Consider the following 25,204-nt stretch of genomic DNA (forward strand, 5'->3'; position numbering starts at 1 on the left):
GCTCCTCACCTGGCTCCCCCGACCCCGGCGAGGGGCGCGGAGCCCACCAGCCCTGCGCCGCTGCCCCGCTCGGGTGAGTGACCCTCGGCTCTGGGGACGTGCGGGGCCTTCCTGGGCCCGGGGCTGGGGGATACGGCTCGAGTGCGCTCCGCGGCGGAGCCCAGGCAGAGGGGCTGGGGTGCACGTCTGCCTGGGAAGGCTCTGGGGCGCCGGCACGGCTCTGTCCTCACTCCGGGAGGTGACAATTGGCCCCTTTTCGGCGGCTGACCCCACAGTGCCAGCGTTTCCCCCTGTGCCTCATGCCAGGCCAGCGTTTCCTGGTGTCCCTCCTCAGCTCCCGCCTGTGTGTCTGCTGGCAGAGCTGGCGGCAGTGCTGGTCAGCCAGGGAGGCCCTGCTGTCCCCAGGGTCCCCTAGCCAGGCACCAGGTGACACTGGGAAGGGGAGCATGAGGCCACTGCCCTGCTGCTCGCGAGCATCGTGCCCCGGTGCTGGTACTGGGAGCCCACGCGTGGCTGCCAGCCCTGGCCGGGTTGGGGTGATGCTGCGGAGCCCTGCTGGCAGTGAGGCGAGGGCTGGGAGCAGGGCTAGGAGCTTTTGGCTGCCGGGGAGCACTTGCAGGATGCAGCACCAGCAGGATGGTGTCCCCAGGCCCCCAGCTGTGCTCCTGGGCAGTTGGAGCCATGGGGACATACTGGCTGCTCCTCGCATCCCGGACAGCCGCGATGCCCCAGGCTGAGCCAGCGAGCCCGTGGCTGGGGAGGTGCTTGTTGCTGCAGGAAATGGGGCTGCATCCAGCCCAGAAAAAGTCTAAAATGGCATTTTTGGAAGGGAGGAGGACTACGGGTCCCGGCATGCTGCGCTGTGCTCCCGCCAAGGCTGCCAGCAGCACGGCATGCTGGGGGCTGTAGTGCCAGCTGGGGCAGGGATCCCGAACCCCCTTATCCAAACACCCTTGGGCTGGGTTCACAGTGAGCCTGTCATCACTCACGGACATTCCCTGAGTAGCCTTGACCTGTCTCACCCAGCAGGACGGCAGCCCCAACCCCCTGCGAGGACTGGGGCTCTGTAACAGGAGCCCTAGAAGTCCTGGCAGACTTGTGACCAGGACCTGGTGTGCACGAGCGGTGCAGGCTGCTGCCATCCAGCCCCCTCCCCATGGATGATGCTCCTCCAGTGCCAGCAAAGGTGGCAGTGCCCACCTGGGAAGCAAGCTGGGGACCTCACCCAGCTGGGGGCCTCACTTGGAGCAGGCTGACGGCAAGAGGGACCACGGCTCGGGTTGGGGTTGTCTCTTAACAAAAGTGGATTTAGTTTCTCCCTCAGTTATTTCCCTTGGTTATTTCAGTAGAATAAGGAAGGAGGGAAATAAGAAGGGAGAACAACAAAAAAAGCAGCAGCCAAGGGAAACTTTCAAAGCCCAGGCAATGCCAGGGAGGAGCTCCAAAAACTGTCTGCACTAAAACTTTCCAGTGATTGAACATTTTCAGCAAACATTTTCAGTCAAAGCGTTGCAAAGCCATCCCTTTTGCAGGGCTGGTGGAACAAAACTGATTTCCAGCTGGGCTGCCAGTACTGCCCCTGTGCTTGACCGTGTGTCCCCTAGCCCTCAGCCTTGTGGCTTGAGTCACTGTCCCCCAGCCCCACAGCCCTGAGGAGCCATGAGCACTTCCCAGTGCCTACGTGGGGATGGTTTCCTTATACCAGGCTAAATGTAAATGCATTCCCTGCAGGAGATTACAGCATGTGGTATCCTGATGCTTAAAGAGTTTACTCAGCCTGAAAGAATAGTAAGGAAATATATCCCTGGATATTTTTTGGAATGCAGAAGGAAATTAAGGTTTTAATGTTGAAGGGGAACTGGCTGTCATCAAACGCAGGAGCCTCTTGCGTGTGCCTCTGGGCAATGCAGCTGAAATTCCCAGTTGCAGATGAGTTAGTTGCAGCTAGCTACAATTTCCCAGCTGGGAACAGGGGGGAAAAAGGCAAGCACATATGTGCTTTTTGGAAAAAAAAAAAAAAAAAGAAAGTAAAGGGGGGAAATCATCCCAAGTGCAGGTGTTTACTTGTGCCTCCTGCAGAGATTGTGGTGCTTGGCAGAGTCCCCAGCAATCCAGCAGGGTGCTGTGGGGTGCAGAGAGCTTCTTGCAGAGTGCAGGTGGCAGCTCCTGGGGTTTTGCTCTTCCCCTGGGTGCTCGTGTGGCAACAGCAAGCCCCGGTCTCGCTCCTGCCATGCCAAGCCCCAGCTGTGGCAGCTAGCAGGGCTATATCCAGCACCTCCCAGCTGGCTTGGTGGGATGTGGGCAGCTGGTTTGGGTGTGTTTAGCCTTTCTCTCGGTGGTGGGGACAAGGCCGTGGGGTGATGCAGGGACACAACCAGGCATTCACCTGCAGCATCAGTGGTGTTGGGCTGGTTCAAGGATGATGGTGGTGCCAGCCAGGACAGACATCCCTGCTGCAGTGGGCTTGGCTGGGATTTACCCCAGCAGCCAGGCCCCATTTGGCCAGGAGCTGTGGTCCCTTTAACCCCCAGGTTAGAAAGATGCTCTCTCAAAGGTTAATGTGCATTTAAACTAGATTAAACCAGCCTTTTTAATAGAAAGAGAACTGGTTGCATCTGGTGCTGGTGTGAAAGTACTCTCTTGGCAGATAAGGGGAGCTCAGGGAGCCTGGGGCAGGGCTGGTGACATTTAGGGATGTGCCTGGTGCTTCCCCTGGCATGGTGCCACACCCCATGGTGGTCACCCAGAGGTGTGTGGGCACAGAGGGAGCTGCTCGGGCTCTGGGAGTTCCTGGCAGCTGAGGGCTGGCCAGGGCCAAGGTGACGGCTGTGGTGACAGTCCTGACAAAAGGGCAGGCCTCCTGGGGAGGTCCCCTTGTCCCCTCTGAGGAGAAGCCCCAGCAGCACCATGCTGTGGCCCAAGCCCCATTCCCAAGACCCCCAGGTCCCCTCCAGCCCCATCCATGCTCCCCTCGAGGCAGAGGGTGCAAGCTGGCTCCCACGCCCTCTGTCACACTTTCTGTGTCACACATGGCCCCAGCATCCACTCTGCCGTGGGGAGCTATCCCAGTAAATGCAAATCTCGGTGATTATCTGCTCTCCTCTCTGGGAGCCAGCAGGCAGGAAACCGCTCTGGCACCCTGCTATTATTGCCTTATGTGATGGGGTTGTGCAACTTCTTCTTTCAAAGGCAGCCAAGGGTGGGCGGCCAGGCCAGAGCCTTTGTGCCCTGCGGTGGAGGCAGCCAGTGCTGGCCCCAGGCAGAGCCCAGGGAGCTTCCCGCGGCTCCTGCGGCCATTCCATGGGGATGTGGCACACCGTGGCTCCCAGGGGTGCTGTCTGGGATCCCTGTGACCACCACCACAGATCTGAGCTTGGGGCTCTGCTCCTTCTCCAAGGCTGAGGTGGGGACACGGGTCTGGTGCAGAAGTGTTCCCACCCTCAGCTGGCTGCCCCAGGCAGGGCTGGTGTTCGCCCCCTCCTCGGCCGCCTCAGCGTGACGAGCCCTGGTTCTGTCTCCACAGGACTGCCGACATGTCGGCCACCCCCAGAGCGCTGCCACTGCTGCCGCTGCTGCCACTGCTGCTGCTGCGCCTGCCGCACGCTGCCAGAGCCCAGGTCAACCCTGGTAAGTCAGACAGGCAGCTGCAGGTGCCATAATTTCATTTCCCTGGTCTCTGCTCCTGCCAGATGGCCAAGTTTGGGCTTGCATCGTCTCCATCATCTCTGGGATTTTCTCAGCTCTGGGAGCAGTATGTGATGGCCCCCAAGCCTGCACCTGCCTGGTCACTCTGCTGTCCTGCACCTCACTCGGGCACCAGCAGTGACCTCCAGAGCCCCTCCCCAGCGTGCCACAGGCGCTGTCTGGCCCCTGGCAGCTGGCAGGGTGCCGGACATGGCAAAGCATTACAGCCCTGGGCTCTGAGCAGGGCCCTTGCCCATGGGGGCTCACTGAGGCTGGAGGCTGCCAGGTGCCAAGCTACTGTTTTCTCTGCTGGGCTGTGCCTTCTCTGGCAGTTTTGCAGGAAACCAAGGCTGGCTTTGGTGAAGTGGCTTGACTGGGTGCCTGGCTTCTGCTCAGAAACCACAACACTGTGCCGGCCGGCAGCACAAGTGTGTTTAGATGGCTGTTCCTGCAGGGCTCAGTCCCATCCTGTGCTGCAGGGATGGACAGAGCCCACGTTTTCCCAGGGTTTCCTCAGGGAGTCCCTTTAACAAGTCCCTTCAGAGGCTTCTTCCATCTGTGGGAGGAGTTAGCTGGGTCTTCCCTGGAGGTTGCACGGTGCTTATTTAGGAAGGCAATCCCGTTTCTCCTGCAGACATCAATGGCTGGCAGAATTGGATTTGCCTGGCCAGGATTGTTATTACCAAGACAAAAACACAGGGCTGGCTCCATGTTTGGCAAGAATGAAATGGGAATTCAGTGGGAGCTGTGCTCTGCAGAGCATCACGAGTGTGAGAGCAGGAGACAAGAAGAGATGGAAGATGCATTCATTCCTCTGCCTGATGCAGGATATGGTCCCTGGGTGTGGTGTCCTGGAGATGGTGACACAATGGGATGTGGGTTCTTTGTGGGTGCAGTGCCAGGCGAGCCAGAGGCTGTGGGGTAGGAGGTGGCCCAGGCACAGTGTGCTGCCCTTGCTGGTCTTTTCCACCTCGGTGGAGGTGTTTGCTCGGGGTGGTGTGTGGCAGGACCGCGGTGGGCTGGAGCCGGCAGCCAGACGGTAAACATGGCCAAACAAGCTGCCCTTTCAGCAGTGCTCTTGGCAGCCAGGCATGAAAAAATAACTCCTGTGAAGCAGTGAGGATGCGGTGCTGAGGGAGTCGGCTGCCACTCGGGGGTGCAGACTGCCTGCCACCCCGGGTACTTTTCCACTTGCAGCCCAGCCAGGAGCAGGGCTGGTGCTGGGAGCTGAGGGGTCATCAGGGAGGACAAGTGCCTGTCTTGGTCACTTGTTCCCCCAGGCAGGGAGAGGGAGCAGCGGGGCATCAGGGCACAGTTGCTGCTGGTGAGGTTTCTGGGCAAGTGGTCTCTGGAGTGAGCCCTCTGGAGCACGGGGACAGCAGTGCCAGCTCACAGGCTCTCCACCGCAGCCAAGAGCCTTGCCAGCAAGGCTGAGGAGATCCCTGGGGACAGGGCCTGGCGTGCCTGTCAGCCCTTGGAGCCACCTCCCCTTCTTCCCACTTCACTTGGAGCTGGGCTGGCATCCGCTTCTGGCCAGAGGCTTCACTTGCTTGGGAAGGTGCCTGCTTTGGCAGGACTGTCCCCCTCCTTGCTTCGTCCTCTCGCTGTAAGCTCAAGGATGGAGAGTGAGTGCTGCTCTGGGGCACAGTGGATGTGCCCCAGCCCAGGCCATTTCCACGGAGGGATTCTCTCCTGCTCAGCTCCCTGCCGGTGTCATTGCAGCGGTGTGTCGGTACCCCTTGGGAATGTCGGGTGGGCACATCCCTGACGAGGACATCTCAGCCTCCAGCCACTGGTCTGACTCCACGGCCGCCAAGTACGGACGGTGAGTGTGGGCTCCCTCCTGCAATAGCCACAGCAGGGTCTGGCTGGCATGGAGGGAGAAGGATGACATGGGGCCGGCCTCAGCCATGTGCAAACAGCTCCTCCACTCTGGGCTCGCAGGCTGGACTCAGAGGAGGGCGATGGAGCCTGGTGCCCCAAGACTCCAGTGGAGCCAAATGACCTGAAGGAGTTCCTGCAGATTGATCTGCAAGCCCTGCACTTCATCACACTGGTGGGCACCCAGGGACGTCACGCCAAGGGCCATGGCAATGAGTTTGCCCCCATGTATAAAATCAATTACAGCCGGGATGGCACCCGCTGGATCTCTTGGAGGAACCGTCACGGGAAGCAGGTGAGGAGACGGGTGAGGGCTACATTGGATGGTGGGTGAGGAGGCTCCTCCTGCCCATCCCCACCGTGCTTCTCTCTCTCCAGGTGCTGGATGGAAACACCAACACCTATGACATTGTCCTCAAGGACCTGGAGCCGCCCCTCATCGCCCGCTTTGTCCGCTTCATCCCCATCACTGACCACTCCATGAACGTCTGCCTGCGTGTGGAGCTGTACGGCTGTGCCTGGCTGGGTGCGTGGTGCGGTCCCGTGCCTGTCCCCGTGTCCCCAGCGCCCATGCTGGGGTGCTGGCCATCCCAGTGGGGGCTGTCTGTCCTGCAGCACCGCGATTGGCGGGGTTTCCATGCACTCACCCTTCCCTCCCTGCAGATGGGCTGGTGTCCTACAACGCGCCGGTCGGGCAGCAGCTCATCCTTCCTGGGGGCACCATCATCTACCTGAATGACTCAGTGTACGATGGGGCCTTCGGGTACAGGTGAGGACGGGGTGCCTTGCTGGGCAGCTGGCGAGGGGCATGTTTCTTCCCTGCATTTTTAGTGTGGTCCTTAGCAGAGGAAATGCTTGCGGTGCCATGGAGGTGGGGGACATGGCCAGCCTGGGAAGGCTGCACATCATGAGGGGGTCAGTGTGATGGGGGAAGCAGCTCCAGCCCTTCCCTTGGATTTGCTCTAGCTGCACCACATGTTCAGTGCCCCACAGCCTTTTCCAGAGAGAACATCAGGAACAAAATTCCCCCGAGTGTCCCGGGGTCCATGAGGAGCTGCTAGGGGGTGCTGGGTGGTGCAGTTTTGTGGGGCTGGCAAGAATCATGCTCCTTCTGTCCTTTTGCACATGCCAGCATGACAGAGGGCCTGGGCCAGCTGACGGACGGGGTGTCGGGGCTGGACGACTTCACACAGACCCACGAGTACCACGTCTGGCCAGGCTATGACTACGTGGGCTGGCGCAACGAGAGCACGGCTGGCGGCTATGTGGAGATCACCTTCGAGTTTGACCGCATCAGGAACTTCACCGCCATGAAGGTCCTCACCCCCCCCGCCCTGTCACCCTCCCCGTGCCCCTCGGTGGCTGTGCTGACAGGCTGCCCCACAGGTCCACTGCAACAACATGTTCGCCAAAGGTGTGAAGATCTTCAAGGAGGTGCAGTGCTACTTCCGCGCCGACGCCAGCGAGTGGGAGCCCAGCGCCGTCTCCTCGGTGCTGGTGCTGGATGATGTGAACCCCAGCGCCCGCTTCGTCACCGTACCTCTGCTCCACCGCATGGCCAGTGCCATCAAGTGCCAGTACTACTTCGCTGACACCTGGATGATGTTCAGTGAGATCACCTTCCAGTCAGGTACCTGTCACCATGAGCCCCACGGGGGGACCAGGCTCTCCTGGGTGGGAGGCTCAAAGAGATAGCGAGGCTGTGGGGCATCCACGTGCCCACCCTGATGTTCTCTTCTCCCTGGCCAGATGCAGCCATGTACAACAACTCAGTGCCCCCCGCCGAGGCACCCGTAGTCCCCACCACTTACGGTAAGCATGGGAAGCATGTCACCCTGTGCTGGGTGGGCACTGTGCTCCCATCCCACAGAGGAAAGGGGCAGGGCGTCTCCCCACGCCCCACTGTGACTGGCCCTCTCTGTCCCCTTCTCCGGCTAGACCCCACGCTCAAGGTAGACGACAGCAACACACGCATCCTGATCGGGTGCCTGGTGGCCATCATCTTCATCCTAGTGGCCATCATTGTCATCATACTGTGGCGGCAGTTCTGGCAGAAGATGCTGGAGAAGGTGGGCAAGCGTGGTGTGGCTGGTGAGGTGCCTTGTGGTGGTGTGGTCATTCTGAGCAGGTTCTTCTGGGACCTCAGCACGTTGAAAACAGACTCCATGCAAAGGCTGATGCTCCCTTCCCCTCTTCAGAAAGGCTGTGCTTTTCACCCATCTCCAAAGCAAGGGGACTTAGCTGGGCAGGGTGGTGACTTTGGGACTTGCCTGTTTGTCCATCCCTCTGTCCTGAAGCTGATCTGGGGAACAGGAGCCTGGGTGTCGAAGGTCCTCACTACAGCCACCACCTAAACAAGGTCACTCACAGAACTGATGAAGCCAAACCTTTTTCCATAGAGGCAGACAACAGAAGGGGGGAACATGAGGACAAACCCAGGCAGAGGTTGCAACCCAGGGACGAGGCACTAGAGAGGAGGTTTGGGCACATCTCTGGTACCATCCTGCCCATGCTGTGGGGAACCCCACCTCTCTCCTCCCTTGCCCCGCTGTCACAGGCATCACGGAGGATGCTGGATGATGAAATGACCGTCAGCCTCTCCCTGCCCAGTGAATCCAGCATGTTCAACCACAACCGCTCCTCCTCCCCCAGCGAGCAGGAGTCCAGCTCCACCTATGACCGCATCTTCCCCCTGGGACCTGACTACCAGGAGCCCTCCCGCCTGATCCGCAAGCTGCCTGAGTTCACCTCGGGGGAGGAGGACACAGGTGAGAGCCAGGACACCCTGCGTGCTCACAGCCATCTCACAGGTGACAGCCAGGACACCATTCACTGAGCCTGCTGCAGCCTCCCTCTCTCCAGCCCCAGATTTTGGCCACTCTCCAAATATTTTGTCACAGAGGGGAGAGGTCACATACATGCATCTCGCATGAAGGTCACACAAAGCCTGTGACTGAGAGCCATCACCGACGTCCACTGCCAGGCTAAGCTGTGTCCCACTATCATCCTTGGGATGCTCTGGCACCTCTTCCTCAATGATCTGGAGGTCAGGCATCGATCTCTGCTCCTCTGGTGCTCGGGGCTTGGTTGGTGTGTTTGCTGTTGGTGGGGAAGGAGTGGAGCAGCCTGCGCTGCCTGCAGGAACGCAGCCCTGCGGGGGCTCTGGGGCAGAAGGGACAGAGTGTGGGCAGCCACCAGGGAGCAGAGGGTAGAGGGCAGGACACCCACGGCAGGGTGTGTCCCCCCAGGCTGCAGCGGCCCCACCAAGCCACCCCAGGCCAGCGTCCCCGAGGGCGTCCCGCACTACGCCGAGGCCGACATTGTGAACCTGCAGGGTGTGACAGGCGGCAACACCTACTCAGTGCCAGCCCTCACCATGGACCTGCTCGCTGGCAAGGACGTGGCCGTCGAGGAGTTCCCCAGGAAGCTGCTGACCTTCAAGGAGAAGCTGGGGGAAGGCCAGTTTGGGGAGGTGAGTGGAAACTGGGCCTGCTCCAAGCAGGGCTCAGGCAAAGCTCTTCCCAGCTTGCAGGGGCTGTGGAAGGCTGTCAGCAGAGGTAATGGCTGCCCCTTGCTCCCCCAGGTTCACCTCTGTGAAGTGGAGGGGATGGAGAAGTTCACAGGGAAGGACTTTGCCCTGGAGGGCTTGGATGGCAGCTCTGACCACCCTGTGCTTGTGGCTGTGAAGATGCTGCGAGCAGATGCCAACAAGAATGCCAGGTAGGGGCTGAGGGGGGCACACACCCCAGCTCTGCCCCCGTGCAGAGCCTCACCAGGAGAGCTGGGATGCTGGGAAAGCATTCCCTGACTCCATCAGCCACCAGTGCAGCTGCAAGGACCACACACCCGAGCTCTCTGGGGATGCTGGGCTATCACATGTCAGGATCCTTGGTCCTAACCAGCTCCCCAGTGCCTCTCTGCCTGCTGAGCCCACCCTGCAGCTCATCTTTTCCAGTCCCAGGGGAAGGGACCCACAGGTCCCTCAGGAGGCTTGGGTGGGCGGGTAGCACTCTTGGCCAGTCTGTGCTCACCTCTGTGCCCCTCTGGGTCTGTCTATCCCATCCGTGTGGTTTCTGTTCCGGAAAGGAATGATTTTCTGAAGGAAATCAAGATCATGTCGCGGCTGAAGGACCCCAACATCATCCGGCTGCTGGCGGTGTGCATCACAGATGACCCCCTGTGCATGATCACCGAGTACATGGAGAACGGGGACCTCAACCAGTTCCTGTCCCGCCAGCAGGCAGGTGGCCCCGCTGCTGCTCACGCACCCACCGTCAGGTAGGGCTGCCTGGGAGAGCAGGGGCAGGCAGTGCTGCTTGCTCCTGGGACACCCTGCCTGGAGCTGTGCACCTTCTGGCTGTTTTCCTTCCTTCCTTCCTTCCTTCCTTCCTTCCTTCCTTCCTTCCTTCCGCCACTTCCGCCACTTCCGCCACTTCCGCCACTTCCGCCACTTCCTTCCGCCACTTCCTTCCTTCCTTCCGCCACTTCCTTCCGCCACTTCCTTCCTTCCTTCCTTCCGCCACTTCCTTCCTTCCACCTGCTCACTCGCCCCGTGTGCCCCCGACAGTGACCTGCGGTTCATGGCCACCCAGATCGCCTCGGGCATGAAGTACCTCTCGTCCCTCAACTTCGTGCACCGGGACCTGGCCACGCGCAACTGCCTGGTGGGGAAGCACTACACCATCAAGATCGCCGACTTTGGGATGAGCAGGAACCTCTACAGTGGGGACTACTACCGCATCCAGGGCCGGGCGGTGCTCCCCATCCGCTGGATGTCCTGGGAGAGCATCCTGCTGGTACAGGGGGCCTGGGCTCCTCTGATGGACACTGACAAGGCTCTGGGGATGCTCACTGCCCTGTTTCCTTGGGCTGGGGGGTGCAGGAGGGATGGCGAGGTCTCTGCTCACTGCAGCCCAGATTTGGGGTGAAGCATGGGGAAAGCGGGAGTGGTGGCAGCTTTTCGAGGCAGGCTGGGGGGACTATGGTGATTTTTGATGTCCAGTGCAGGACATCCTTTAAGTGGGATGCTTGGCATTTCATCCTGGCCATGGTCAGGCCTGGAAGAGGGAGCAGTGTTGGTTTTTACCTTTCTCAGGAGCTGGGTCCTTGGCAAGCCCCAGAGCAGTCACTGCCAGCCAGACCTGGAACTCACCAGGCTCTGGCCCCAAGCAGAAAGCAGGTCTGTGGGGGGGCCAAGCGCCTCTCTGGGACCAGATCTGGATGCTGAAGCATCCAGAATGAGGTTTTGATCCTTGAGCACCTAGAGCTTCCGGAGCAGGATGGGGTAAAGCCCATGCCTGACCCTGCTCTGCTCCCTCTGGCCAGGGCAAGTTCACAACAGCCAGTGACGTGTGGGCGTTCGGAGTGACACTGTGGGAGACCTTCACGCTCTGCCGGGAGCAGCCCTACTCCCAGATGTCTGATGAGCAGGTCATCGAGAACACCGGCGAGTTCTTCCGGGACCAGGGCCGGCAGGTGGGGACGGGACAAGAGGACCAGTGGTGCACCTAGGACATTAGGGGCCTGGGGAGAGACTTTAAGGTGACCACATAGGGAGCTTGGCTGTGAGGCAGCTATGGGACAGGAATTCCTCTGGGAAGGCATCCTGGTGAAGGGCCCATGGTAGCAAACACTGCACTTTACGCAGCCCAAGGCATTGCTTGCTCACTGACCCCACTGCAGCATTCAGTCTGGGGGACAGAGGCAGGTGTCCCCAGCTGCCTCACTGTGCCATCTGGGAGCCACCTTGCCCCTGGGCACACGGCAGCGCAGCCCCCACCCCGGGCCATGGAGAGATGGGGCACCCTGAGAAACGGGGCTCTCCAGGAGCAGTTTGCACATCGGTTTCTGTGGCAGTAATTCTCTCTTTGCCGTTTCTGCCTTTTGTTTTGCAGACCTACCTTCCCCAGCCCATGCTATGTCCTGACTCAGTCTATAAGCTAATGCTCAGCTGCTGGAGACGGGACACTAAAGATCGTCCCTCCTTCCAGGACATCCATCGCCTTCTGCAGGACTCAGCCAACGAAGAATGACCCTTGGCTCCCACCTGCCCTGGTTCCCATCCTTCCCTGTCCCCAGAGGAGCCCCAGATGCAAAACGAAGCCACTTCACTCAGACTTAGCCATAAACCCTGAGCAGCTGCTCGTGTTCTCATTGTGCAGTGAGGCCTCAGAGGAGACCCCCAAGGACAGCAAAGCCCCACGGCGTGGGACAGCTCAGACCTCCCTCTTCCTGCAGACCTGAGCCCGGCAGCAGTGCGGGCTTGGGGAGGGTTATTTATTGGTGCAGCGATAAGGACTGGTGACAAGGACTGGGACAGAGCGGCTTCTCTTCCCTGGCTGAAGGGGATGAACTTCAGCGGGACTTTCTCTGTGAGGAAGCTCAGCCCACACGCAGGGCAGGTGCCTGGGGAAGGGATGTGTGCAGGTGTGTGCCCACTGGAGCAGGGACAGACCGGCAGCCACCACTGCTTCAGGAGGAGCTGGGAGCTGCCTCCGGCTCTCAATGGGTTGTGCAATCAAGGGGTGAAAACAAAGACTCTGCAGACATTTGGGGCTTTGGACACGCCACATGGAGAGGCAGGAAGCGCCCTCCCTGCTAGCCAGCCCCAGCTGCAGCTGCACAGGGTGACGACTGGGGTGCTCCAGGCACCTCACCCAGCTGCTGGAGTGTGCAGCCAGGAAGGAGCAGGCATCCTGTGCCGAGGGGACATTCCCTCACTGACCACAGCCACTCCAGGGCAGCTCAACTGCCCAAGAAATGCATTTTGGATGCCCCACGGGTGATGCATGGCAGCTGGCAGCAGGATGCTAGCACCTTTTAGTTCCATGGGGAAATCTCCAGGTCCTCCTCCCCCAGGGTTAACCCACATCTTCATCTGCCAGGAGAAGAATGCATGCAGCAGAGTTTCATTGGCAGCTGCCCGCTGCCCATGCCTGCAACAAGGCCACGGGCATGGAGCAGGGTGCTCCAGCTCTCCTTGGTTCTCAGCCTGGGGTCACAGTCCAGCTGAAGCACCTGAGCTGGGCTCTGCCACCCTGAGCGTCCCACAGCATTCTGGCACCCATCTGTGCTCCCAAAGCTGCCAGCATCCTGAGCAAACTGGGCAGGTGCCAAAGCCACGTGCCCTGGCAGGTGACCCACCACGCCCCAGACTCGGACCCTCCTGTGGCTGGGCAGGAGGAACTGCGGACTTGGAGGGTCCACGGAGCCCTCCACACTTTTGTACGCACTAGTTCAGCACCAGCAGGCGCGCGTGGCACAGCTCCCAGTATCCCATGGCTAAGGCATGTGTATATTCAGTAGATGCACCTATGTGTAGGGGCCAACCCGCTGAAGAGACACTCGGTATGTGATGTGGCTGCATGGTTTCCTTGTGGCGCTCTGCAGGCAGCTCAGCTCGCCTGCCCCAGGGCACCCCGGGGCTGGGGGGCTCCCTAGCTGCACTGTGTGCCGGGATGTGGTGTGGAACACAGGAAACAGCCTGAGCGCTGGAGCAAGGATGATCAAGAGAGCAGCTGGCTGACCCACACCAGCGGGTGGGAGGGAGGATGCTCGGAGGCTTAGCATCCATGGCAGCACACGTCCAGGGCCGGGGCAGGCCCGTGGGTCGGGAGAGGGGAGGGCAGGGATGGCGGGCTGTGCCCCGCAGAGAGCGGCTGGTGTCCCGCGTGCTCCTCCTGGCTGCGACAGAGGATGGATGTCTCATCCCTGCTGAGCGTGTCAAGACGAGGACGGGCTTTGTTCATGCCACGGAACCGGTGTCCCTCTGCCTGCGTTGTGGCCCATCCCAGCGGCGCCTCTGCAGGCTGGGAGCACTGGGGCACATCTGCAGCTCCCACTGCCCGGGCACTCTGCACGATCTGCATGGCTGGGGGGCAGCTGTGGGGTCCGGTGTGTCCATGGCCTGCTCCCGCTGGGACCCCGCCAGGAGCAGGGCTGTCCCGGAGGTCTCCCGTTGGGGTCTGCGCACCCAGACCTCCCCGCCATGGCGGCGCCATGAACGGCGGCCGGCTGGGCACTTCTGCCTTCCTCGGTGGCAAAGGATGGCAGAGCTGAGCAGAGCGGGGCACAACGGGCTCGGGAAGGGAAGGGAAGGGAAGGGACACCCAAGGCTCTCTGCGGAGGGGGCGGGCCCTGCGCGGAAGGGGCGTAGCCAACATGATGTGGGCGTGACCTACGTGCCGGGGCGTGTCCCTCGGGGGCGTGGTCACGGGCTCGTCCCTGTGGCCCCGCCCCCCGGGCTCGGCTCACCATCACGCCACCGGCGGCACTGGTCCCGCCCCCCTGCCGCACGCCGATTGGCTGCGGGGCAGGGCGGGGCGGGGCCGGGCGCGCGCAGTGCTTATAGGGCGGGGGCGGCGGGCGCGGGGCAGTGATGGAGCGCGTGGTGCTGGTGACCGGTGCGAGCGGGTGAGCGGCGCTGCGGGACGGGACGGGATGGGATGGGATGGGATGGGATGGGATGGGATGGGATGAGCTCGGATGAGCTCGGCTCGGCTCGGCTCTCTCTGACACCGTCCCATTGCAGCGGTGTGGGGCTGGCGCTGTGCCAGCGGCTGCTGGAGGAGGATGGCCGCATCCACCTGTGCATCGCCTGCCGCAACGAGCAGAAGAGCGAAGCCACGCGGGACCTCATCCTGGCCACCCACCCCGCCGCCCAGGTGTCCACCGTGGAGATGGACCTGGGTAACCTGGCCTCCGTCCTGCGGGCCGCCCGTGAGCTCCGCTGCAGGTATGGGGTCTGTGGGGTCTGCCCCCATCGGACACCCCCTGCCCGCGCTCCGCCCCGCCGGGCACTCAGACCCACTCCCACCGCCGCTCCTGTGCTCTTCTCCACGCAGGTTTCAGCGCCTGGACTTTGTCTACCTCAACGCTGGGATCATGCCCAACCCGCACGTGAACTTCAAGGCTCTCTGGCACGGTCTCCTCACCGGGTAGGAGATGTGGCCGGGGCTTCCAGCCCCGCCTGTGGCGAGCACGGGGTGCTGGCACCGGCGAGATGTGCCCGTGGGTTCCGTGCTGAGGAGCCTGTCTCCCTCCCTGGTGTGGGACAGAGCACATCCCTGGGATGCACTCTTGTGTGGGGTCGGTTTGTCGGCTGAGTGCCGTGCTGGAGTGGTGCAGGGCACTCGGTGCCGCTTCTGCTCCCTGCTGTGAGGCCCGCTGGGCTCAAGGGGAGGGCAGGAGGTCGCCCAAAGCCTGCAGCCCCTGCCACTGCATGGGACGTGCTGCTGTGGTGAAGTCTGGGTCTCCTTACTGTTGTTGTGATGCCAGCGTAGGTTTCTGTAGCTGCTCATAGCTGTGGCTCACAGTATTTTGTGAAGCTCGTGGTTGGTGTGAGCATCACTGTTGTGTAGGCAGCACGGGGAGGCTGAGCTGAGGAGCAGTGACCTGGGTGAGTCTAACAGAGCTGCTGGGCTGTTGAGCACTGGTGCCAAACTGGTTTCCTTGCTGCATTAGGCATGGCCTGAGGGCTTGGCTCAATGCTGGAGCTTGATTAAGTTATCTGAGCATGAAATGAGGCATGTGTTTTTAACATACTTGACTATGGGAAAGTGAAGGAAGGGATAAGTCTTCTCTCGTCTAGTCAGTATCAAGGCACTTGCAAATAAAGGGCCTGGGATACTCTCTAGCCCTTTCCCATCTATTTTTTTCATGGTTTAATATTGCCCTTGAAGGTGAAGCTGTGCAGAGCCCGTGAGGCGAGGGCTACTGCTGAAGGGCTGAAGTGGGGGAGTGGTGGATTCCCCCTGGCAGTGTTCCTCACTAACTCCTGTTCTTGGCTTCCAGGAAGGTGCTCCACATGCTGACCACTGCAGAAGGCATCATGACCCAGACGGACAGGCTGAATGGAGATGGGCTTCAGGAGGTGTTTGCTACCAATCTCTTTGGACACTTTATGCTGGTGAGGCTTCGTGTGAAGATTGAACCCTCAGTCTGGTGTTTGATGTGGGTAGGGATGGGTCTGGCAGTACAGAGCTCACAGGTTCTGATGCTGACGGAGGCTGCAGCCTGATAGATAAAGAATGATAGGGCAAAGGCCTTGACATTTGTTGAAATAGCAATAAATGGTAACTTTTGTTGCAAGAGTTTATAATAACTTTGAGGTTACTCTAGTGAGCCAGCAGATAGAAGTCAATCATATGTAGATCTCCATCCAGGACAAATCAGGGTTGGCTGTATTAAATTCTGAGGTGCTCAACTGAGCTGTCCAGCAGAATGACAGCTGCTCATACAAGTGTCTGCTTTTGGTAGTCTAGGAAAAGCTGGCTGAGAGAGCTGAGAAAAGCTCACAGTCTTAGGTGCTGTAAAGTTACACCCTAAGACTGGGAAACTGCTGTGTTAAATAAGTTAACAATTCCTTTTCCAGGTTCGTCAGCTTCAGTCTCTACTCTGTGGTAACGAGAAGCCCTCACGACTCATCTGGACCTCCTCCAGCAATGCCAGGGAGTCTGCCTTCAGCCTCTCTGACTATCAGCATGCCAAGGGGCAGGAGTCATACAGTTCCTCTAAATATGCTACTGACCTGACAAGTGTGGTTCTGAACAGGAAATTTAATGACCAGGTGATGATGGGGTTTGTGTTGCAGAAACCTAATAAGCTGCTACTGTTTGTAATTAGCATGACATTGTTGTTACCTAGTTGCATTCATTCCCTCATAGCAATCTGATGCATTCCTTAGTGCACAGGTAAGAACTAAACATGGCTGAGGTTGAACTGGTGGTGTAGGGGGTAGAGAATCTGGCAGAGAGATTGCCAGATTCTGGAATTCTTGCCAGAAAAACCTCCCAGAGCGGGAAATTTTGGGAGTGGTTCTTACCTTGCAAGCTGTTCTCTTTAGATCAGAATTGATGTTAAAGAGCAAAGGGCCTCTGCTTTTTCAGGTTCCCTGCCTGTCAGCACGGGGCTGCTCTGGCCCTGCTGCCTGCAAGCACTGGAGCTGCAGGCTCTGCTGATGGCTCTGTGCTGTGGCTCTGGTTTGCCAGTGAGCTGTACAAGCAACCTGCCTTCCCTGTCCTGGCGGATTGATGGCTTGTGCTGGCAGCTGCAGCCCTGGTCCAGCAGTGGTTGTGCCATTCTCAAACACTTCTGGAGAAAATGGTTTAGTCCCAAAAGGCTGAGCTCTTACATACTAAAGATGTAGTCTTTAGTCCGAGTGGGCTGTAATTTGTGGGATATCTGCTGTGGCTGCTGAGCTGCTTGGAGATTGCACCAGGAGGCTGCATTTTCTACCCTGGGGGTTTGTAATGGGCTTGCATCTAACACAAACCTTTCCAATTTGGACCTCTTAAAATCCCTACATCTAATTGCTCTCTGCTCTGGTACTTAGTGGAGTATCACAGTCTGATGTCTGTACACACCCTCTCTGGCTGAGGAGTACTGGGAGGGAAGGAGCATGACCCATTCTTTTAACTGTGGTGTAATTGCACACTGACTTGGTTTCTTCTCTGCAGGGTCTATATTCCAGTGTTGTTTGTCCTGGGCTCGTTATGTCAAACATGACATACAGAATTTTGCCTGTTTTTCTGTGGAAGCTGCTGATGCCCATCATGTGGTTGGTGAGTGGATATCCTGGCTGGTTTTGGGCTGTGACACGCTTCACTGCAAGTGATGTACAGCACACTTCTGGCTCCTTGCTGCCTGTGTTGGTACAGATGTCTTCCTTCTGTTGGGCTGGGCAGGCTGGACCCTCTGTAAACCTTCTCATCCTGGGGCCCCAGCTTCCAAGCTGAGTTTGGAGGTTTGGTGCTGGACTCTGCAGAGGGGCAGGGTTTGGCCCTTCAGCTGCAGCAGTGTTTGTCAAAGCTCCCCTTGGAAGGCTGGCCAGTTCTGTTTGGGATTGTGAAACACTATTAGCTTGCTGGCAGCGGAGCTCAGGATGTGGCCCCAGCTTGGCTCCTGTGCTTTGAGGTGCCATTCAGTTCTAGAACAACCTGTTTTCCAGTGTGTGCTTTTCATTCCTCTAGAAGGCAGTGTTGTTTTTTTTTCTTTCCAACGCTATGGAAAGCAAAGCTTCCTGCTCTCTATTGCCTCTCCCCCTGCTTCCCCAGAAGTTCCCTTGCCTTTCCTCCTCTGGGCTTCAGCTTTTCAGGTTCACTGCAGTTCTGTCCCTGAAGGCTGCCTGCTCTGAGCCTTGATGCTCTTGCTGCAGGAGTGGCCTTTCATCTTAAGCTGTCCCAGTAGCAGCAGCTGATCCTGGTGGATCACATTTCTCCTGGCAGCAGAGAGGCAATGCCTTCTCAGTTGTCCTCAAAGCTGGCAGTCCTGCAGGTCCCCTCTGCCTCCTGCCATTCCTGCCCTTGAGACGCTTCCAGAAGAGGCACCTGCAAGGTGTGTGTGGCCTGTTGCTCCTGCCTTGGGGTGAACTCTGTGTGGGACCATGGAGTGACACTTGGTGACTTGCTGGGGGGCTCCAGAAAGCAGTTTGTGGTGGTAAAGGGATGCTTTAGTTGGTGTGCTGTGTTACCTATTGCCCAGTCTGAGAAGCATTTGTACCTCTGGTAGATTATCTGGAGTGTTTGGGCTCCTCAGGGCTTGCCAACAAACCTTGGGCCACAGTACAAACTCTGCCATGTCCTTCTTTTCCCCTCAGATCCGATTTTTTGCCAAAACTTATACTCTGACACCCTATAACGGAGCAGAAGCTCATGTAAGTAGTTCATAACTTGATTTTAACATTGCTTCCTTCTGAGTAGCTCTTCTGGGGTCTTGTGGCTGGAGCAAAGAGCCTCTCAGCAAGGCTGGTGGGTTGGAGCTGTACTTGACCCCCAAATACCACACAGCAGTGAGTGTGGGGAAGCAGCTGTCCCCAGGGCTGCTCAGCCACAAGGAGCTCTAGGACCTTCATCCAGTACCCATAAAATAAATGATTTTGGGAAAGCATCCTGACCAGGGAGAACGATGTGCAGCACAGGGGATGGAGGTGGGTGATGGGGGGCACAGCGTGACTCAAGCACAGCCATGCTGAGCTGCTTCAGCAGAAACCTCTGTTACTCTTGGCTCAGGTGGGTCACATCTGAAGGAGCCAGCCTTCATGTCACATCTTTCCCTGCTTGGTGGGAGCACCTGTGGTGTCTTCTCCCATGCTGCTGGCAGTCAGGTCTTTCCCCACAGGCGTGGCTGGGACAGTGTGTGCTGGACTTGTACAACTTTGTGCTGTTCTTCCCAGGTGTGGCTGTTCAAACAGAAGCCAGAGTACCTGGATTCTCTTGTCAAATACCACAGCTGTACTTCTGGACTGGGAAGATGCTACGTGGAGCCTCGAAAGGTCAATGGAGAGGGAGCTTCCTGCTGCAGGGGGCTTGGCTGGGGGTCTGCCATCTGCTTTGTGTAGGAGGGCTGGTGCCAAGGGTGTCGTGTGCCTGGAGTGGAAGGAAGATGCTTGTTGAATGCTAAGTACCAGGAAGGGGTGTGGGGTTATCTGCAGTGTTTCCTAGAGTAACTCCTGGCTTAGGCTGGAGTCTGGAAGGCAATGGAAGTGATGATCAGAACAGGTTAAGTGTGTAATGATACTTCCCCAAAATGTGTTCTGGCTTATGCCCTGGTGACAGATGTCTTTAGCTGGCTGTTTGTGAAGGTAAAAGCTCTGGAAATGCACCGTGCTTATCCCCAGAGCTGCCCCCGCTGTCTGCACTGGCTACCACCAGGGTGATGGTCTCACGGTGCTGTTTCCTTGCCTTCCAGATGGATGTGGATGAAGACACTGCTGAGAAATTTTACCAGAAGCTGTTGGAACTGGAGGAGCAGACTCTAGAGAAATACCATGATCTCTTAGATTAAGTAAAGCTGGTCTCAGTGGGGTGAGAGTCTTGTATCAGTAACATGGGGTTTCTTCATTCTGGTGCTACCTGTGTTGCCAGCTGTTCTGCAGGCACATGGCTTCAGACACAATCTTCCTTCTCGACAGAAGGTGAACAGTTCCTGAAAATGGAAGTGTGAAAACTGAAGAGAAATACTTAGACCTTTTGCTATGGGATTTTTCTTTTGGCGTAAAACTGGAGACCTCCAGCAGGCAGAGTCTGTCTTAACACAGTTGCAAAGTAGTGTCTTGCAGAAGCATGACTGAACTGTGTGTGGTTCAGGAACAGCCTCAGAACTTGTGGTTTCCATCTGGCTCAGTGCAGTAAAGGCAGCAGTCTGGGGTGTTGCCCTGCATCTTGGCTCTGCTGGTGCTTGCAGATGGCTCAAACACATCACCTGTGGCTGATCCTGATGTACTTGAAGGCTCACCTTCAGCAGGGCTGCCCTTACGCTTGTTCACCAAAGCTGGGCTGGCTCTACAGACCTGCTCAAAGAGATTGAACCTTACTGGCAGGCAGGGTCTGCACAGCAGCTGAAACCAAGCTCCTGAAGAGCTGGCCTGAGAAGCACACACCTGCCTCAACTGTGAGAACAGATGCCTTACTGTCCCCTGGGTATGGGCACTTGAGGGTTTTAACCATGACTGGCTTGAAAGGATGCTGTTAACCTGGACTCAGGGCCAGTCTGCTCTGTTTAGGGCAAGAGTGAGAGGTTACCATGTTGTTTTATCTATTTAACTCTTTTTATATAAATCTGTTGTACCAACCATTCTTCCTGTTGTTTATCTGGAGACCTTCACCATGTACCTGCCACCAAGTAACTTCAAGTGCTGTAATGAATAAATGACTGAAATTGAGTTGTCCTTGGTGCAGTGGTGTTTTTACTCCAATACTCATCTACTTTTGCTTGGAGGCTTGGAAGGAAATTTCATTTGTTGCCTTGTGCTGTAAATCTGTGCATACCTGGGAAGTGTGGAGTCTCTGTGCCACAGAAGAGCTGTTAACCACCTTTTTGGCCTATTCCTTCAGTTAAGGAAAGACATGAGTGGTTTCTGAATACTTCAGTGTGGTTTTGTGTGCTGAGCACCTGTGGGAAGTCTATTTCCCAGCCTTAGGCTCCTGGGAGATGTCTCTAGAGTGTGCTTACTCTGCTGTGTCATGCCATGACTGGGTTGTTGCTCCCTGGCAGGGGAGCTGGGCGCTGCCCTGGCGCTGCTGGAGGGAGGCTGTGCTGCGTGCCAGCTGCTGCCTCTGCCCAGGGTGCCCACAGAGGGGCTCAGGGCTCTGGTAGGAAACCTGCAGGGCTGGCAGCAGAGATGTCAGTCTTGAGTTTGGGCTGAGGAGACCCTCCCAGCTCAGCCTGGTGTGAAGACCCGAGTCCACCGGCGCTGGTGTGGGTAGGAATGTACGGGGTTTTGGCCTGGCAGTAGAACAGAATGAGGAGCTGGCCATGGTGGGGTGGTGCTGCCCTCAGCTGTGGCTGGAGCAGTTCAGAGCTGTGAAGCAGACCGGGCTGTGCTTATGTGGGTGTTTATTTAAAAGCCGGTCCCAGCACCAGATCTGGATTCTGTGGCTTTGTTCAGCTGTGTCCTAAAACACCCTGGGACCCAACCCCTCTGTTTCTGGTGGAGTGCCTTCCCTTCTCCACAGGAGAGTCGGTGGCTGGTTCTCTTCCCCACACCATCCTGCAGCAGTCCTTGGCTCCTGGTTCTGGAGGAGATGAAGCACGTTTCCTTGGTTGCTTGTAGATGAGTACCTTGAGCTTTGCTGTGCTTCTGCCCTGGGCTGTAGCAGGTAACACTCACCACCTCCACCTTTAGGATTCTCCCCTACCCCAAATGCAGAGGCACTCATTCATTTGCTATCCCTGCCTCATTTTCTCTCTGGGCTGAGATAAATGAAATAGCAAGTGTTACTCAGAACAGTCAGACACAATGCTTCTGAGCTGAGTGCAGCTTGGTGGGGAATGGGAGGGTCAGGGCTCTTATGCCAATCTGATCACCTGTACTGCCCTGTGCCAGCTGGCACTGCAGCTCTGCCAAGCTTAGGATTTGAATGCAGTGAGGTCTGGAGATCCTAGAAGAGGTAGCTTTGCATAATCTAGCATACTTAAGGAAAATAAATGTTTTCTGATATATGGGTTTACTGGTTCTGTTGGGATTTTTTTCTTAAAGCTTGGAAAAAAGGGGAAAATTTGTTGGATGGGCAGAGGTTAATGACAAGAAGTAGGACCTTTTAGGTTTTATCTCAAGTGTGCCTGTAGGATGAAGTTAGACATTTAACAGGAAAAGTAGGGATGGGATGGGACAAGTGCTTTTTGCCTATGCAGCATGCAGTGGCTGATGAGGGGAGAGGATGTGTGACCCGTCTTTATCCATGACACTGGTGTCAATAAAGCTATAAATTTGTTTCTGGTTCATCTTAAAAGCTCTCTGTAGCTCTCTCTTGGGATTTGCAGCTCAGGGCAAGAGCAGACGTGTTTTTCTGTCCTGCTGTGAGCTCAGCCTGCTGCGTGGTTTAGCTTCCCCTTGGTTGCTGTGGTGGCACTTGGTGCGCTGAGATGTGTGTTCCATCCTGGGAGAGGCACCTGGGGGATTCAGGAGCAGTGAGGGATCAGCTGCAGCCCATGGTTGTCCTTGGTGTGGGTGCAGAGCGGCCTCTGGAGACCTCGAGCTCAGCTTCCTGATCAGAGTGACACAAAGAAGGAACAAAAGGTGCTAAAGCACAAGCTGAGCCCTGGAAAGACCTGGAAAGATGGGATACACTTGTGATTTCCCACAGGTTTGGTGCTGCACAGAGCTGGAGAGGCACAGTCAGCCCAGGTGTCTCCAGAGGAATGCTCTTCAGTGGGAGGAGGTGCTCCACTGTTCTGGAGCCCTTGTCACAGGTCCCTGCTTCTCTAAGGGGTTCCTGCCTGCTTTTGTGACCCCAGGCATCATTGTCCATGCCTTTCTGTAGAAAAAAAACTTGGCTGTACTCAACCTGACTTTCTGCCCCCTCCATGTGGTGAGAAGCTGGATGTTGTTGCAGCCAAAGGGACTGTTTTGTGGGGTGGGAACCAGAACCACCTCCCACATTTTTTCTTTTGTCCTGAAAGCACAGGTAGGACCTGCATCCCTGGAATTAGGGGCTTCCCAAAGGGTGGCTCAGGTGTTGGCTGCTCCCAAAGTTTGGCTGTCCACCCCCCAGCTGGCTGTGAGAAGAACTGGCCCTTGCTGTGGATGTGCCAGTCTGCAGGGGAGGATGGCTCCTCGTGCTCTGCTCCAGGCTAGCAGATGCCTGTGCATGGAGCTTAATCCCTTTCAGCTGGACCCAACTCCTCTGTGCAATGAAAACAGGTCCTGCCTGGAGCACGGGGCCCTGTGGTGCAGGGTGGTGAGAAATTCCAGCTGGGATAGGGAAGAGCTGGCAGTGGCAGCCATGAATCACTGCTAACACAGGAGCTTGCTCTTTGTGATCCTTGGATATGGAGCTTTCCAGAGAACTTCCAGGGCAGGTCTTCAATGTGAAAACTCATTGTGGTTGCTCTGTGAAACCCTGCACAACCAGTAGCGTGGTCTGATATCTCACAGCTGTGCCTCATCCTGAGCCACTGGTTTTTCACCTTTGTGAGCAAACACATTGCCTTGCTCCAAACACAGCTTGAGTTCTCCATTGCTTTTCAGCTCAACTGGCTTTCAGCTGTGTAGGGCATGGATAACAGGAGGGTGGGTGGGAACTGAGCCCTGGCCAAGGGAGGAGAAAGCTTGAGATCGGTGTGTCAGAGCTGAAATCCCACGGCTGGGTGACCTTTGCCTCTCCAGGAAGGGAAGGGAATGGGATGGAAGAGAACAAGGACTGGCATGTCCCTGTTTATAGGTGGGTGTAATACAGCCAGGCTGTTTGGAAATATCTGGGCTTAGTGGATGGCAACTTTGATGTTGAAAGTCTTGGGATCTGCCCAGAGTGGGGAGAGGAGACACATAGCTCTGAAGGGCTGGGTGAGAAACAGGGAGCAGAAGCCCCTCTGAGAGTGTTGCAGCAGCATGACCTGGCTGGCTGGCAGGGAAGAGACAAGAGGGACCTGGATCTGGGTGGGTTTTGCTGAGAATGGGCAAACTGTAGAGTCAAGACTGCCTCTAGAGTCAGGGAAGATTGTCAGCACTGCTTCGAAAGATGGAGCTGTGCTCAGAGGAGAAATCAAAAAGGGAGCTGGCAGATGAGTTCAGGAACGACTCATGAGAAGAATCAGAATGAGTGGTAAATTCCTTGTTAAGCTCATCAGTTAATGCTCCTGTGTAAGAGTAGAGCTTGGAGAGGCTGTGATGGTGTAATTAACATTTTTGGCACCAGTGCTCAGCGAGAGGGGCCTGGAAAGGCTGCCCTGCCAGAACCCCTCTGCAGATGCAAGGGTTTGTATCAAACCAAAGTGCTAGCAGGGGAGACGACAGGGCAGGCAGATGGCATTCACCTCGAGGCAGAGCAGTTGAGCTGCTCACTGTGCATTCATTTATCCCTTCAAGCTGCCTCAAGCACAGCAAACTAGAGTGTGGCTGGCTACCCAGCCTGGGTTCAGGCTGTGCAAGGCAGCACAGATGCTGAACGTGTGTGTAGGACCCTCTGGTGAAGGAGAAGCTACTAAAGACAAAGATGGTGTACCATGGAGGCACAGCTCCAGACTTGGCCTTCTCTGTGTTTCTGTCTGTCTCAGCAGAAGCTGTGGTCAGCTCAGCTGGGCTTTGTGGGAGTCGTGTCCCTTGGAAGCTCCATGAGTCACCGTGGCTGGCACCCCTCTGGGCAGCACATGGCAGGTGCAGCAATATTTTGTGTCTTTGTCATCGGAGCAGAAGGTAGCTCATTCCTGGTGAGCCAGCAAAAGCCAAACTGCCTGCGATGGTTTGGGTAAGTCACTTCCAAGCAGCAGTGTGTGAAGGCTGTAGGGATGCTGCTCTGTCCTGGCTGGCCTGTAGAGCCCTGGGATGTGTGAGCATGGCCTGCAGGTGCCAGGGGTTTGTTGATGGTCACTAACACCCCTCAAAGCAGAGCAGAGCAGATCCTCACTCTGCCTCCCCATGCTCTGCCTGCCGGCAGCAGCTGCCACAGCTCGGGGTTCAGGAGGGCTGCACCACATCCCTGCCTCAAATTCCTTGGATACCTTTCAGCAGGTCCTGGCTTCCTTGGCTTTGGGCAGCTCTTGGGTTGACTCAGGCTTTTCCCGCTGTGCCCAGCTCATGATGGGGATTCTTGTCTGGAGGGGAATGTGTTGTCTCTTGTGTCTGGGCTCTGTGGATGGGAGCAGGCAGAGCGCTGCGGGGGGCACGACTCAGGTGCGTGTGACGGCAGAGATGCCAGAGAACAGAAGGGTTGGAGGCCAGCTGTGAGGATGGCTCCTCCTCTGAGCCCTGGGCTCGCTGCCAGGCAGTGGCAGAGGGCAAGGTCAGTGAAGCTGGGGAGAGGAGCCCATTGCAGGCACGTTGCCTCATGTTTAGGCTGGGAACACTGGAACAAGGTCAGGGAAGATGGAACGGCAGGAGCAGTTGGCAGCTTGGGCACGGCTCTGTACACAGGCACTGGGTCACATCTGCAGGTGTTTTCTTACAGCCTGTGGTGACATGGGCTTTGGCAGTCCCTGGTCAAGGATGTCCCTCCTGGGGCAGGAATAGACAAAGCATTAATAACCCACCTCTTGGCTCCCCGTAGGGCCACATGGTGCTGGCCATTCTCCTGCTCTCCTTTCATGCCTGAGCTGTGAGGGTTCTGTGTCCAGGGGTTTTATGTGCTGGCCTTGGGCACCAGAGGGAAGAGGTCCATCATCTTAACCATCTTCTGCTGTAGGGTGAGCTGTCTCCAAGAGGGAC

At 57.3% G+C, this 25,204-nt stretch overlaps 2 protein-coding genes across 7 annotated transcripts; both read left to right on the forward strand.

The window, feature by feature from the left end:
- On the forward strand, window positions 1-12,913 carry DDR2 (discoidin domain receptor tyrosine kinase 2). The gene is made up of 17 exons (XM_041479113.1): window positions 1-73; window positions 3,524-3,627; window positions 5,407-5,509; window positions 5,629-5,860; window positions 5,944-6,091; window positions 6,229-6,334; window positions 6,698-6,881; window positions 6,952-7,195; window positions 7,315-7,377; window positions 7,504-7,634; window positions 8,123-8,333; window positions 8,814-9,037; window positions 9,149-9,285; window positions 9,652-9,843; window positions 10,133-10,361; window positions 10,891-11,040; window positions 11,460-12,913. The coding sequence occupies exons 2-17, from the start codon at window positions 3,534-3,536 to the stop codon at window positions 11,595-11,597; spliced, it is 2,586 nt and encodes an 861-aa protein (XP_041335047.1). The 5' UTR covers window positions 1-73; window positions 3,524-3,533; the 3' UTR covers window positions 11,598-12,913.
- A 949-nt stretch (window positions 12,914-13,862) lies between these two features.
- Window positions 13,863-20,224, forward strand: HSD17B7 (hydroxysteroid 17-beta dehydrogenase 7). Of its 6 annotated transcripts, XM_041479081.1 has the most exons (9): window positions 13,863-13,977; window positions 14,096-14,299; window positions 14,409-14,501; window positions 15,358-15,472; window positions 15,938-16,132; window positions 17,022-17,126; window positions 18,161-18,217; window positions 18,737-18,835; window positions 19,252-20,224. In XM_041479081.1, exons 1-9 carry the CDS (start codon window positions 13,943-13,945, stop codon window positions 19,345-19,347), a joined length of 999 nt encoding a protein of 332 aa, XP_041335015.1. In that variant the 5' UTR covers window positions 13,863-13,942; the 3' UTR covers window positions 19,348-20,224. The 6 variants fall into 6 exon arrangements, 3 of the variants coding, with proteins under 3 accessions (XP_041335015.1, XP_041335014.1, XP_041335016.1); XR_005956094.1 differs by lacking the exons at window positions 13,863-13,977; window positions 18,161-18,217 and adding an exon at window positions 17,720-17,898 and having other exon boundaries at window positions 14,007-14,299; window positions 18,264-18,835; window positions 19,252-19,298; XM_041479080.1 differs by lacking the exon at window positions 13,863-13,977 and having other exon boundaries at window positions 14,007-14,299.
- Window positions 20,225-25,204: the final 4,980 nt, after the last annotated feature.

Source organism: Pyrgilauda ruficollis, unplaced genomic scaffold (assembly GCF_017590135.1).
Source record: "Pyrgilauda ruficollis isolate IOZ18807 unplaced genomic scaffold, ASM1759013v1 scaffold47, whole genome shotgun sequence".
Lineage (NCBI taxonomy): Eukaryota > Metazoa > Chordata > Aves > Passeriformes > Passeridae > Pyrgilauda > Pyrgilauda ruficollis.

Excerpts from the sequence above, each read along its gene's own strand:
- DDR2 (XM_041479113.1), top strand. The coding sequence starts at position 3,534 with ATGTCGGCCACCCCCAGAGCGCTGCCACTGCTGCCGCTGCTGCCACTG. Across the intron at positions 7,378-7,503 it reads CGTAGTCCCCACCACTTACG|ACCCCACGCTCAAGGTAGAC; the intron begins GTAAGCATGGGA and ends TTCTCCGGCTAG. Across the intron at positions 9,286-9,651 it reads GATGCCAACAAGAATGCCAG|GAATGATTTTCTGAAGGAAA; the intron begins GTAGGGGCTGAG and ends TGTTCCGGAAAG.
- HSD17B7 (XM_041479080.1), top strand. The coding sequence starts at position 14,010 with ATGGGATGGGATGGGATGGGATGGGATGGGATGAGCTCGGATGAGCTC. Across the intron at positions 14,300-14,408 it reads GCCCGTGAGCTCCGCTGCAG|GTTTCAGCGCCTGGACTTTG; the intron begins GTATGGGGTCTG and ends TTCTCCACGCAG. Across the intron at positions 16,133-17,021 it reads ACAGGAAATTTAATGACCAG|GGTCTATATTCCAGTGTTGT; the intron begins GTGATGATGGGG and ends TCTTCTCTGCAG.